The sequence below is a fragment of the Fukomys damarensis genome, unplaced genomic scaffold, assembly GCF_012274545.1.
Source record: "Fukomys damarensis isolate Sample0158 unplaced genomic scaffold, DMR_v1.0_HiC HiC_scaffold_18, whole genome shotgun sequence".
Taxonomy (NCBI): domain Eukaryota; kingdom Metazoa; phylum Chordata; class Mammalia; order Rodentia; family Bathyergidae; genus Fukomys; species Fukomys damarensis.
Window position 1 is genome coordinate 11,753,525 of NW_022900930.1, and position 14,087 is coordinate 11,767,611.

At 37.7% G+C, this 14,087-nt stretch overlaps 1 protein-coding gene across 1 annotated transcript in view; it reads right to left on the reverse strand.

The window, feature by feature from the left end:
- Positions 1-14,087, reverse strand: part of Tnks (tankyrase) — a 163,741-nt gene continuing 149,654 nt past the window's right edge. Inside the window, exons 22-28 of the mRNA XM_010621890.3 lie at positions 13,717-13,837; positions 12,380-12,477; positions 10,658-10,732; positions 9,666-9,771; positions 8,734-8,920; positions 7,608-7,764; positions 1-4,894 (exon numbers count right to left, since the gene is read on the reverse strand). Of these exons, the coding sequence (XP_010620192.1) occupies positions 4,808-4,894; positions 7,608-7,764; positions 8,734-8,920; positions 9,666-9,771; positions 10,658-10,732; positions 12,380-12,477; positions 13,717-13,837 (831 nt within the window). The 3' untranslated portion in view covers positions 1-4,807. The remainder of the gene's footprint in view (positions 4,895-7,607; positions 7,765-8,733; positions 8,921-9,665; positions 9,772-10,657; positions 10,733-12,379; positions 12,478-13,716; positions 13,838-14,087) is intronic.

Consider the following 14,087-nt stretch of genomic DNA (forward strand, 5'->3'; position numbering starts at 1 on the left):
TGTATGGTCTAGGTCATCTCCTAGGTCTAAGCTATCAGCCTCAAAGATTTTGGTTGCTTTCTAACTTCTTTTTCACTGGTGTTTCCTAGCTCTTCCTCCGGCACTCTGGGACGAGGAGGACGGTGTGTGAGGGGACTTCCCTGCTACCAGGGTTTACAGCTTTTCTCTGAATTGACAAAGGGCTTCAGGATTGCTTACAGATATGGACACACAGATAAAATAAAGCCATCTGAATTCTGGAGGATGAGAGAAAACTCTCTGAAAGGATGGTGGTAGGGACTGTGGAGATGTGCAGTGTAAAGTAGAAAAGAAAAGGGGAAAGAGTGAGGAGTCAAGATGTGATGTCTTCACAACGCGAAGGTTATTTCACAGGAGGTGGAACCCGGGGGAGAAGTGTAAAGCGTCACACATGACTGCGTCTGGCCTTAGAGTACATAAAATCTTCAGCTTCCTACAAATTCTCACTTTAATACCTCAAAATGTTTAATTTAAAATGATTAAAAACAGCTTGCATAGCACTCACATTCTACACAGTATCACAGTTACTGAATCCACACACACACACAACTTTACAGGCTTTGAGATTGTTCTCAACAATTTTCCCAACAAAAATATTGTTGCTGAGCTATTTCAGATATGGAGAAATTGGAACGGATTGATTACATCAATTCTGTTGTAAGTGAGGGAGTGTAATTTATGAAATATACCCTCACAATATAAGCTTAACAAGTATGAAAATACACGGAGACATGCCAACTCACTGACACCTTCCAAACACTAAGAAATAGAATCACAACGTTTCATTTATTAGAATATAAAAGGTTAAAAAGTTTCTGCCATAGTTAAGGCTTGCTTAAACTGAAAAATTTTAACTATCAATTGCAGTATGCTCAAATAGCCTGCAAAGGGTTTCCAGGTGGTATATTTTGAACAGATTTCCTTTTAATATGCTAGATGTGTCTAACAATAGTTCAAATACTACTTTCATTTCTCTGTCATTTATTTGACATTAAAAAAACTTAATTTCAGGTACATGAACCCTATTTTAATGTCAACTTTGGATATCTGCTGAATGACTAAAGTCTATAGCTCTGCGCAAGACAATGAGCCTACCAGAAAACCCAGTAAGAAGGCTGCTTATCCGACATCACACACATAAGATCTGGATGTGCTGGAGGAAAGGTGTTTCTGTTTGTGAGGTCATCTACAGGAGTCCCAATAGTGCACGCGTTTCCAGGGAGGAAGCGATACCCAATGACTCTTCATGCAACTGGGAAACACTGAAATACAGAGAAATCTAGACAACTTATTGCATTTGAATGCTGTTTTCCAGCATTAACAAACGTTGTTTTTTGTATAATTCCTACAATAATAAAATGTTAATCTGTATGACTTTGCTTGCCATATTCAGGTGTTTTGTGCATATTTCAATGCACTTTGCTATTTTGAAAGCAAAGAAAATTAGTCTAGCTTTTAACATCAACCTCAAATGAGTACAAGGATGCTATTTCATGAAACATCCTAATATTGTTTATTCTACTTAAGTTGCTTGAACAGCTAGACATTCTAAATGCCAAGAAAGAAAAGCAAATAAGAATCTTGGGTGTGCTGCTATTATTTTGCATAGAATAAAAACTCTTGGTTCCATGATGTCATTTGTTGACCAAGTGGCAGAATCTTCTGAGCAGAGAACGGATGAGGCCTAAATCCACTTCTGGTGGCGATTTGAAAATGGAGAGGTACCTATATTCTTTCTAAATGACTTAAGATGAAGAAAGAAGGAAAATGGTGGGGTCAAAGGTAACTGTTGAAGCTATTTTTATTCTAGACTAACAATCTGGGGAAAAGTAAAGGTCAAACACAAGGAGAAAAGTGTCCAGAGCACTTACTTCACGCCTGAGTTAAGTATCCAGTTGGTCACAGGTGAAATGAACCCTCAGGTCTGGAGAAGCCTTCTGATTTAGAGATAAAGCTGTGGAGATGTCTGGTTCTTTCCTCTTTTTTTTTCTTTTTGGTACTGGGATCGAACTCAGAACCTTGTGCTTGCGAGGCAGGCGATGGAACCACTGAACTAAATCCCTGGCTCATCTGGTTCTTTTTACCAGGTGGTTTGGGAAGCAGAGAGGCCATTTCAGGTGAGTCCCAAACTTACTAGTGTCGCCATATAGTGTAACGTCCAGAAACAGATTCCAGCCTAATTTAATGTCATGATTTATGATTCTAGATGGTTCTTCACATTGCTGTAGATGGAAATTCCAGATGTAATTAACTTTTGCTAACTTTTGAATATATTCATCATGACCTTTGGTTTTCAAGTTCTGAAAAAAAATGCTTTTGGTTCCTATGATATATCCATTAACCTCCTCTCTTTAGCAGATAATATATACACATTCTCTCAAGACCTACACTACAGCTGAAGCGTTATAAGACCAGAAGCACGGCAAATGTCTTCCTTATACAGACAGAACCTTTACTTGGCACACAGAACAGCAGACATGGAACACTGGTGGTTTAAAAAGTGAACCACAGTTTAACTTCTCAAGTGTAACGCCCAAGTTCAAAACTAGCACATCCATTAATCTAGTTAGTGCCATGGAAACAACACAACATATAACCAACCACAGTCAGGTAGTGGTTTATCTTTTTAACGAAGCTATAAAGCTCTCCATATCTATTCCATATTAACTCTTACTTAACTAAAAATTACAGCTATGTTTATCATTTTAAACTATGTCAGGGGTGAGGGAAAAATAACACACACTCTAACAGCTACTGAAAGCTACAAAAATGTCAATTTCTTCAATCCTTTGTTACACACAGAAAAAAAAAAAAAGGAAAAAGGCCCTCAACAAATATCAAATTTTGATGCTTTCTATGAAATTCTAGTGCTATTAAACACACAACCAAGACAAAAACACCCAGCTCAGGTCACTGAAACTTCAATAGAAGCAACAACAGAGGCCAATTCTTGATTTAATTTTAAGGGCCCAAGCAAGTTTCAGCTATAAAATTCAAACAAACTAGTGTGAATGCCTAGTTCCTGCATTGAACTTAAGCCAAAATATAAAAAAAGAACAGAAAGGAAAGAAAGGCAGAAAGAAAAAAGAAAGGTGTGTACTTTGACAGCCTATTTCTAGATTTTTAGAAAAAAATAACCATTTTGTTTCATTTCTGGAGATTGGAGGAGGTCCCAGCTTAATTGGCCTGCATTAAAAACCCCACCAAACCCCAATTAGCTTCCAGGGCTTTACTTTGAAATTTGTGTCACACCGCTTTTCCACCATTTTATATTGCTTGTGTTCCAAAGTTGAGGAGATAGTAGCATGTCAAGTAAATGAAGTAATATGCTTAATTCAATATTCAGTAAGGTGAACAGGGCAAGTGTAAGAATTGTGGTAAATAATTTCTTCTTAAGTGTCTGTATGCACTTGGCAAATATTAAAACAAGCAGTACTTTCATGAAAAAACCCAGTATATTTCTCTATCAGCTTTATTTAGAAAAATAACTGAAAGGGCTTTGGTTTCCATTTTTGTTCTCCTTGTCTAAATATATTAAGAAGTTTGAAGAAGTATTTCAAAAATTTAGTGCAGGGATTTCTTAATAAACTATTTGAAGCATGCCATTCAAAATAACCCAAATCTGGAGTAAAAAAAGTTCTTGCATTTGTGTACATCTATCTACTACACAGGACTTGAATCCTAGCATACTAAACTAAAAAGACAATAAAGTAATATTTTGGGGAGTCTAATGATATACATTAATCCACTGACTTTGGAAATAAGGCAGCTAATTTGGGGGCAACAGTTCTGGTGGCAGGGGTTATGTGAAGGGAAGTGTTTGTTCTCTGAGGAGTCCCCTGACTCTTCTGGACTGCAGTGAAATGGAATCGTACACTCATCCTTCTTGATGGTGTTCCTTCAATAGCTCCCTAGCTGCCTCACCTGGGAACGGAAGTCACAGTCGCCTCAGTCCACGCTCTACTGGGATTTCCAGGACTGGCCTGACTGCCCCGGCCCAGGGTATCCTAGAAAGGGCAAGTGGCCATTCCCAGCTTCAACTCCTCTCACCTTGGGAGCTCCTAAGTCAGGTTGATGATTGTGCCTTCCCTAGTGAGATGGGCCAATTCATAAAAGGAAACTAAAACTTGATGTTTTTCTTTTTCATCTTGATTTATGGAAACTAGAAGCACAGATATAAAATCAAACAATAACAAAAAAGTGGAAACAGAATCTTGCTCAGCCAGAAACTGGGGTGGCATTGTTAGTGATTTTAGTCAGTGTGACTTTGTGCAAAATATCCTTAGGAAGGTTCTGGCTCATTTTCAAAGTAAAAGTTAAAATAAAAAAAAGCGCCAATGATGCACGTTTGCAAAAAAAAAAAAACTAAAAAGGAGCCTGCATCTGTATATATTTGCTATATACACACGTGCCACGTTTAACAAAGCAAATGTAGTGTGTGAACGGTGAACGTTTGAAACAGTATTGGTTATGTTTCCTCTTCTTCCATTTCCAAGTCTAGATCAAAGTGATCTCGCTCTAGAAATGGATAACTGTGATGAAAATGAGCCTGAGATACGTGAAAAGGCCACCACTGTAAACATTTCCTCAAAGGGAACAGTAGCAGTTGAGTATGGATCAGTTACTCATACTATGTTCATCACGACAGCAATGCTTTATAAAAGACAAACAGCTTATTTCTAGGCTGTCAGGGATTAAGAATATTGATTTTTTTTGCTGTTGTTGGAAACAATCCACACAATCCAGTCCCAGATTTGGATCTGATGTGGCCTTTACCGATGAGCATTCACTAGGTCTTCTGCTCTGCAGCTGTTGCAGTCTGTGAAGGAGCTTCTGGCTTCATGATCTGGTACGTGATGAGATATTCTGGGTATGCCTGGAAAGGACGAGAAGAAAAACATCTCATCTTTCTGGTAGGTGCAGTGTTATTAAAGTGTTACTTAATGTGGAGGCCTCAGAGGCTACTGTATTCTACAGTATTCTACACAGTCCAGTAAGGCACCCGAACAACTGAAAGGTCCATCAACTCATTTGTATACAAACATGTATAAATTCTACAATCTAGAAAGCAGCTTGGATGTTATGTATTTTCTTTTTGCTCTTCAGTTAGGCCTGGAACCCAGGACTTTGCACCTTCTAAGCAAATGCTCTATCACTGAGCTACATATCCTCCCCACGTATTTCTACTCTACACACTGTCAGTTATACTCCATGCTTCCCATATCAGACAGCCATTTGCATAAACAGGAAAACAAAGGCACCACTAATATTTGTCTTTGTTACCTCACTTAGCAAGATGCTGTGACATATTATAGCCGATAAAATTTGTTAAACAAAATAATAATTATGCTGAATAGAATTTTGATCACAAAAATGTGTAACTCACTAAGCTAGGAGGAGTAAAGGGTAAGATGTTTTGAATCATCAGTAACCTAGGAGGCTATAGTTTGGGGATAATTTTTAATAACTAATTCAAGGCAGCTTTCACAGGAAAGATAATGGTTCAGATCCAGACTTGCCACTCTCACTATTCTTTCTCTTGGTCTCTTCTTCCTTGCAGTTAGTAAACCCAAAGCTCAGTAACTAGAATGCGAAGAGTATTTTTTAGTAGGAGCCGGTAAAGGAAGGCTGACCAGATGGAATTTCTCATAAATCTTAACCAAAGTTATTATGAAGGCAGAAATTAGAAGAAGAGGAACAAAAAAAGCCTCTTTAGTTTTCTTCAACCCTACATATAACATGATGATAAAACTAGACTCAGTATCTTAGAGTAGCCTGTGGATAAAAAATAATACTCTCTGTGAATCAAAGTATTTTTTGGGGGGAAGGGGTCACAAAATAATTTGCTTGATGCTGATCTATAAATTACTTGCATATAGATTATGGATTAAGACAATAAAAAAAGGTATGAAGAAGAGAAAATTGGACAAATTAGTATTTAAAATGCAAAAATAAGTATGCGGTAGATGTACTGAATTATTTTTTTGTAACTAGTACACCCTGATTTTAAGAGGCAGAATCTGTTATGTCTTAGCTTTTCTCATCTATTAGTAGCAATTGCAGTAACAGGATTTTCTGTGAAGATCAGATAGAAAGGTTTTGGAAAAGACTCAGCAAAGTAAGAATCTATTCTGTTTTGGTTCTATTAGTGTGACTGTCATTAGTATCACTCATTACAGACTAGTACCTCTTAAGTCTCAGTAAGGACTTTTAAAAAAACAAAAAATATAAATGTGGTTTAAAAAATTCTAGCCAGGCCTGGTGGCACACACTTATAATCTCAGCACTTGGGAGGCTAAGGCAGTTCTGTCATGAATTTGAGGCCAGCCTTGGTTATATAGTGAGCTCAAGGATAGCCTGAATTACATAGCAAGATCCTGTCTCAAAAAAAAAAAAAAAAAAAAATCTGTTTTCATCACTGGCATTCCCTGTTGGAATAACCAAGGATGACAATCTCTCCTGACCTTTTCCTTTTCTGACAAAATGAGTGAAAAATGGTAGCAAAGTTTATTTGAAAAAGTAAAAATAAAGAGGGAGGGAGAAACTGGCTCTGTAGAGTGAGCTTGGGCAGAGTAAAATAGGAAAAAGTAACATAAAAGTACATCCTGGAGGAGGGAGGGTGGGCTATAGTGAGAAAAACCACAATAGCATCTTCTGATTTTCTAATGGTAAACTTCAATAACTAAAGTCTGAAGTTTTTCTTTATTATAATCTGTACACTGCTTAATCCCTGAAATAGTTTTAAGGTGGCATTTTAGTTTTTAGATACTAAAACAAATTGGTTCACACACAGTTAATTCTAGACTTGGTTATAAAGAATGTAGCAAAGCTCATACACTGTTAGAAAAAGGAAATATTGATTAGTCAACCAAATGGTTTACTGGCTAAGAAAATTATGTATTCATCATTGATAAATAATTATCGAGCCTCTATTATATACAAAACACTCTGGTGTAAGGTGGGGACCTTGCTGTCAGGAAGCTGATAATCTAGTCTGGGAAGATAAGATAAAGAACAAGAAGGAACTAAAAACTAAAAACTAACCCTTGTTGACATCTGCTACACATGAAAAATGAGTGTGAAACTTGTTCCTACTTGCTTTTACCCCAGAAAAACCTACTATATGCAATACTTGCTCTAATACTTTCTTTTAGTTTGCAGGGCAGCTGCTTACGCGGGAATGAGCAAGAGCATCTTGGTAGCATGCTGTTTAATGTGATCTCTGATACATGAAAATTTTAGTTAGAGATATTTGAAGACTCTAATGGTATCAATTTCTTCAAGCTCCTTATCTGAGTGCTGTTCAATAGGATGATGAATTATTTCTGGGCAAAGTTTAAAATACTGATTAATCATATCAAAGTCCACAGTGATTTAAGGTAGGGAATCAATGAACTGCAGTAATAGAAGGGACGAAGTGGGGCTAAAAAATAGTCTTTCCTGTCATGTTACTTTAAAATCCATGCTGGTGCTGGAAATGACTAATGCTCTCAAGCCATGCAGCAGACATTCCATTTAAAGATTTTCTTCCATCTCAGTGTTTTGTATTGGCTGTGCCGACACGTTTAACGACTGGGTAAGTAGCATACCTGTTCTCCCCTGTAGATGACATACTCAGCATATGCCAGCCCATTGACACTTGGTCTGCCAATAACTGAGTGATGTCCTGGTGGGGCGTGGGCCATTTTCATGGTGCTGAATTGCAGAAAGGATTTTCCAAGGGTCACTCTACAGAATAGCATTTGTCTAAAGAAAAAGGAAAGCAACGCTCTGAAGGAAGTCTCAAATCTTAGAATAACTGTTGTTTATTGAATTAAAAAAAAAAATAACAAGGCACGCCAATTTAAATATTACTTTCAAATTTATGTGCATGAGTGGATGGCATTTGAGTTACAGATTTATTATAAACCAGTGGAGGCAAACCCATGGCATGCATATTATTTGTTTTTCTTTTAAGACCAGAGATGTTAATGCCTGAGTTGTTTTTTTCTAAACTAAAACCTCAGTATTCAGGCTGAACCGCAGGGTTGGCACTTTGCAGTAAGTAAGTGGGTTCTGGGTTGCAGTCTGGGCACGTGTCTCTAAAAGGTTCGCCATCACTGCTCTACAAACAAGTTTTTTGAGCTCCATCTCTACGATGTGGCAGCAGTGTGCTGTCATTAGTCTGCATTCCTTGTCTGCGTGATGACACACACTTGACCTCACTCACAGGTCCTACCAGCCCAGTCCACGAGGCTGCCGGCTGCAGGAGTACAGGTGGAAGTCCTGACCCATGTCTGTTCACTGACTTTCCTTGCGCAGTTCCATGCATTATGTAGACACCCAGTCGAAACCACAGGGGAAAACGATGACCGATGTAAGATGGGAGCAGCAGATGAATCCTTCCCCTTTCCCACTAATATGTCATGCATTGTTCTGAGATGGAGGGTACAGTTCACACAGGCTCTCTCGAGATCTTATGAGCTGGACAATTAACTGCACTATTCTGCTCTGCTTCCCTTTCGACTTCCTTTTGTGCCTTTATTCCTACTTCCCTGGGATTATACATGTCAAACAAGTGTTAGTCAAATGCTGTAACTTCAGGCTACACTTGCTAGGAAATCCCAGCCAAGACATAAACTTGTGTGTTTAATTTTAATCCTCACTTCAGTTTACCTTAACTGTGTATAAGCCAGCTGCAGGTAGCAACGGTTTCACAAAAGACAAGATGCTCACCTGTGACATATATAACAAGACCTGTCTTTGTGTGTGGGGCAGCCTGTTCCTCCTCCAATCCCATAAACGTACTGGTTGCTTTTTGAGGAATTTTCAGCAAAGTAAATCCCGGCTCCAAACATTCCTCCTATGTATGCATGTCTTTCATCAAACCCTTTATGAATAATGGCATTAATGAAGGGAGAACCTAAAAATATAAAGACAGATTAGTTTTTAAGCACGTTTCTAGACTCTCAATTGGCTCCATATTATTTGCAACAAGTAGATGAATATTAATTAATAACGTGTAAGTAAAAAAGTGTATTTTTAAAAGATGGCTTACACATGCTGCTGTACTGTTCTAGAATCTTAGTAGTATTTGTCCATATAAAACCCATATGGTATTTGTTAAACAAGAATGCTATATGGATTTTGCAGACAGCATGAGATTTTAGACAGGAAAAGCAAAATGTGGTTTTAGAAATACAGACTATTTTAACGTAAATTCGCAAGGGATAAACTAAAATAATTAAAGCAAAAAAATAATAAGTGGCTCAACTTGCAATTTAAGTTCTAAAAAAATATCAGCTAAGTTATTTTCATTGTATATGCCTTGGGCAAGCCTATAATATATATAATGTATCTGGAGCCAGTAACTTGTATGTATTTGCAAAAAAGAAAACCACAACAAACCATTTTAACTCAAGCCTATAAAGGCTAATCACGCAGATTTTTTTTTTTTTTTGAGACAGGGTCTCACTGTGTAGTTGAGACTGACCAGGAACTCACTATGTAGCCCAGGCTGATCTCAAACTCACAGCGATCCTCCTGCCTCAGCCTCCTGAGTGCTGGGATCACAGGTGTGCGCCACCACAACTGGCCTTTTTCCTTTTTTTAACGATACTCATTTTATAAAAGCTTAGACAGATGTCTACAACTACTAGGCTACTCACCATGAAATAACATGCGCTCATTGTGATGGTTATGATTCTCTTCAGATACTTCCTTTTGTCTGTGACAGAATCGCTCTCTCAACTTCTTGTTGACAACTTTTTGAATCTTTATGATGAAGAAAGAAGTTAGTTATCAGTAAAATGTTTATTATTTAAGAATGGTTTTCTTTAGGAGGAGTCAATTTGTTTTGTTTGCTGAAGACCTTTAAAAGTGATACAGTGGGATTCAGCTAATGCACTGGCTGTGAGTGACATAATTTTAGTTACAGTATTTGCTACTCTGTATCAGATTGGGCTGTTACCTCAAACCCATTTCAGGAGTTTAAAAATAAGAGGTTGTTCCTAGGCATAATGATTGAGGGTCCTATAAATCTGTGTTTTTAAAATAAAATCCATGAGGGCTGGGGATGCAGCTCAGTGGTGATATGCCTGCCTTGCAAGTGCAAGGTCCTGAGTTTGGTTCCCAGTACCAGAAACAAACAAATAAACAAAAAAACAATAAACGCAGCTGAGCAGTAATAACATATTAAAATAAGCTCTCCGGTAAATTCTGATGGGCATCAGTATAAGTTCCATAGTTCTGTTAACTCAAAGGGTGACTGGTTCATAATAGATTTTACTCTTATTCACGATGCCCCTTTGAAAGCATGTAACAGTTAGCCATTCTCTATTATAAATAAGAAATATATTCATTCTGTACAGTCCAAATGTGTGGATGAACTGGGAGACTCATGTCCATAAATTCGTCACCGATATAGGCTGACTTTGCCTTCCGTGTGGAGGTTTGCTGTTTCAGGCTGTGTCACGTCCTAGTGAAGCACAGTCCTTCAGACTACGAGGCTGAATTGTAGTGAGAGACTTTGACATCAGTAGAACAGGTGATGATCTGCGACAGTTTGAAAATATGACCTAATTTTTTGTTTTCATTGTTTAAATGTGACTTTCAGGTGAGCCTTGCAGTACAGTTTCCACTATAAAAGTTTTAAACTTACTCGAATGACATTGTATCTGTTGAATATGCCACCAGCATTACCACCATCTCTGTGTTCCCGGATAGTACTCTGCATCTATAAAACAAAATGTGGTAATTAACTTTGTGAAAATATGCCCGAGTATAATACTAACAACAGTTCCTTCTGTTATTTCAATTTTCCTATATGGTTTTAACTAATGAATCTAACTGGTCAATAATTTAGTAGATAAGTATTTCTGTGAGAAAACAGTCATAAATATTAAATTTATGCATTTTCTGATGAAAGATTTGGAAGTTGTTTTTTGAAACACAATTGGAAAACAGAAAAATGTCACTTTAAATCATCTACATTTAGTATTTTATGTTATTGAGATTGAGAAGTAACAATGTGATTAAATCAAAACTCTTCATACTGAATATCCCTTTAGACAAATACAAAAAATAATTTCTAGAAATCCAATATATTTTGTTCCTGAGGTGAATCAGTCTACATTATCCCAACAGTTTTTATGTTAGGAGTTTGAAATATCTACACAGACAAGGGGAAGGGAAATATAATGTGCAACTAGCTAAATGGAACAGCTCTTCTTCTCCTACTATGCGTTCTTCTACTCTAATTAAAATTATGAGAGCCGGGCGTGGTGTCGCACACCTGTAATCCCAGCACTCGGGAGGCTGAGGCAGGAGGATCACTCTTTAAGTTCAAGATCAGCCTGGGCTACACAGTGAGTTCCAGGTCAGTCTCAACTACACAGTGAGACCCTATCTCAAAAAACAAAACGAAACAAAAAACAAAAAAAAATTATGAAAAGTAAAAATGTTTTAAAGACCTATGTTTCTTGGACTGGGGTATGCTCAGTGGTAGAGCTCTTGCGTAGTGTGTACAAGGTCTTGAGTTCAAACCCTAGCAAGGCTGGAGGAAAAAAAAAAAGGCAATAAAATAAGGAAGCAATGCCCTCCTAATGAGCATGAGCCAAAATATCACTCTGAGGTAATGGTCTTGACTTCCCAGCATGAGAGTGGAAATAACATGAATGTTTCTTAAAAACAAACTTAGGGCTGGGGATTTAGCTCAGTAGTGCTGCTACGTGCCTTTCAAGTGCAAGGTCCTGAGCTTGATCCCCAGTATCAAACCAAACCAAACAAACTTAAATTTAAGTATATTTTCATCTGCTTATGTATTAGCAGAACTGTAGAATCAAGCAGCTTACTTATAATAATGAAATTATGGGTAAGAAAGGAAGCACAAGCCATTAATAGAAAGGGATGCTCCATGCCACCAGCAGGTTCAAACAGCCTTACTACGGTGCTTGAGAATTACGTGGCGGACTTCCAAGACATCTATGAAAATTAGACATTTTCTAACTGTATAAAAATAAAGATTAGAAGATACTTGCTATCTATGAGGCAAGATTCTCACTCTATATTATTCTTAGATAGCATTCTAATATAAGAAATAGCCCTAACAGGCTCTTTATGTGCATGACTTTCAAGGAAGTTTCCAAAATAAAAAGCCAGATCTACTGTACAATGAGTCAGGCTTGTCAAGTGAAAACAATATGGCACAGTTCTAACCTACAGTCATGTTTTATTTCTGGCAATGTTCCATTACAACAGCCAAAGGAGAATGATCAGTAGGTAAGTGATCATAGAGAAGTGTAAGAAACGCTTGTATCTTCCGGAAAAATAGATTTAACTACAGTTTCAGGAAAAGAAAATGAACATTTCTGGAGCCCATTACCTCTTCTTCTACGGACTGATATTCTTTATCTTCTGGAGCAAGATCTAGCAAAATAGTTCCCTGATTTACACAATGAAAAGTCAAATAAGGATTGGTTCCTGTAAGAGAAAAAAAATCAACATATAACACACAAGTCCATTCTATGCAAGGCTTTATTTTAGAAAAAAATTACTCATAAATAATTGGCATTTTGGTACAAGTCTAAACTAGTTTCAATGTGAACATCAAACGTAAGGTTATATTGCACAAATCACCAAAAGTGATGTGTTTGGGGATCCATTTTATCTGTTGTTACTGAGCTTTCCGTACAGAGAAGGTCTTAACAAACATTTGTTTAAGTTAAATCAATGAAGAACACACATGAAGATATGCCTCACACAGGAGTACCACACAGGACCGGGGATTCAGCTCAGTGGGACCATGCCTGCCTTGTAAGCACAAGGTCCTGAGTACAATCCCTGGCACCAAAACAGAAAGTACCACATTGAAATTACAACGTAGTTAAGTCTAAAACATATGAATTGTCCTCAGAACCTCTCCTTGGGTGGCTTGAAAAATCACAGTAGCTTTATAACACATTATCCTTGTCAGTTTCATGGATGGTCTAAAATAAGGTAAGTAAGCTAGAATCAAGTTCATAACTTCCTTTTAGTTTGGCACTCTTGAAATTTTATTAGCTCTGTATCTTGACTAATCCCTTGCCTTGCTGTAGCGAAACTATATCCAACAGAAATAAACATGAAGAAGAAATGTAAGAAGCTTGTAACAACAAAGGACAATGGAAAAAGACTGAGCTGAAAGTCATAAGGGAGAAAAAAAGGTTCAAGGTTAGTTAAGAAAGGTCAGATTATGAAGATCTGGGTTATCAGGGTCTGATTTCATCCAAAAAGCTATGGGGTCCTATTGAAGGACTAAGTAATGGAGTGATTTGGTCATACACTCATTTTGAACAGCCCTCTGTTACAGTGCAGAAAAGTATTGGAAGAAAGCAAAGGTGAAGGCTAGAGACAAGCTGACACAAGCTGTGACAGTCCAGGAGAGGATGGCAACAGTGGCTCGAATTAGGTAAAAACAGTGGGAAAAATCAGAAGTACAGTAAGAGATACAGTAAGAGATAACAGAGGACTCAGGATATAAAGTACAGGGAGAGAGGGCAGAATGATGCTCAGACCTTGCACTGAGTGGGAGTGTGACGCTGATCACTGAGATGGGGAAGACAGGAGATTCTGTAAGAGTTATACGCACAGATTCTGTGGTCAGACTGCCTGAGTGCCAATGCCAGCCCCAGTGGTAATCGTGTACCACTAATGTCTGAAATGTTTTTCGAAATAGCTTACCTTGTTGTCCACCTAAAAGTCTTTCTACTCCTTTGATTAATTTATGACGGTGTCCATATGCATTGATGCCTATTTCTTTCAATTCTTCATGACCCATATCAGCCAACACATCTAGTGTAATCTGAAAAAAAAAATTAGTTGCTAAATCTTTAGCAGTTCCTCAGATGACAAAAGCACCTTTCATTTGGGACCAGGGATTTAGCTCAGTATTATTTCTTTCAATTCTTCATGACCCATATCAGCCAACACATCTAGTGTAATCTGAAAAAAAAAAAATTAGTTGCTAAATCTTTAGCAGTTCCTCAGATGACAAAAGCACCTTCCATTTGGGACCAGGGATTTAGCTCAGTGGTTCTGCCGCCTGCCTCGCA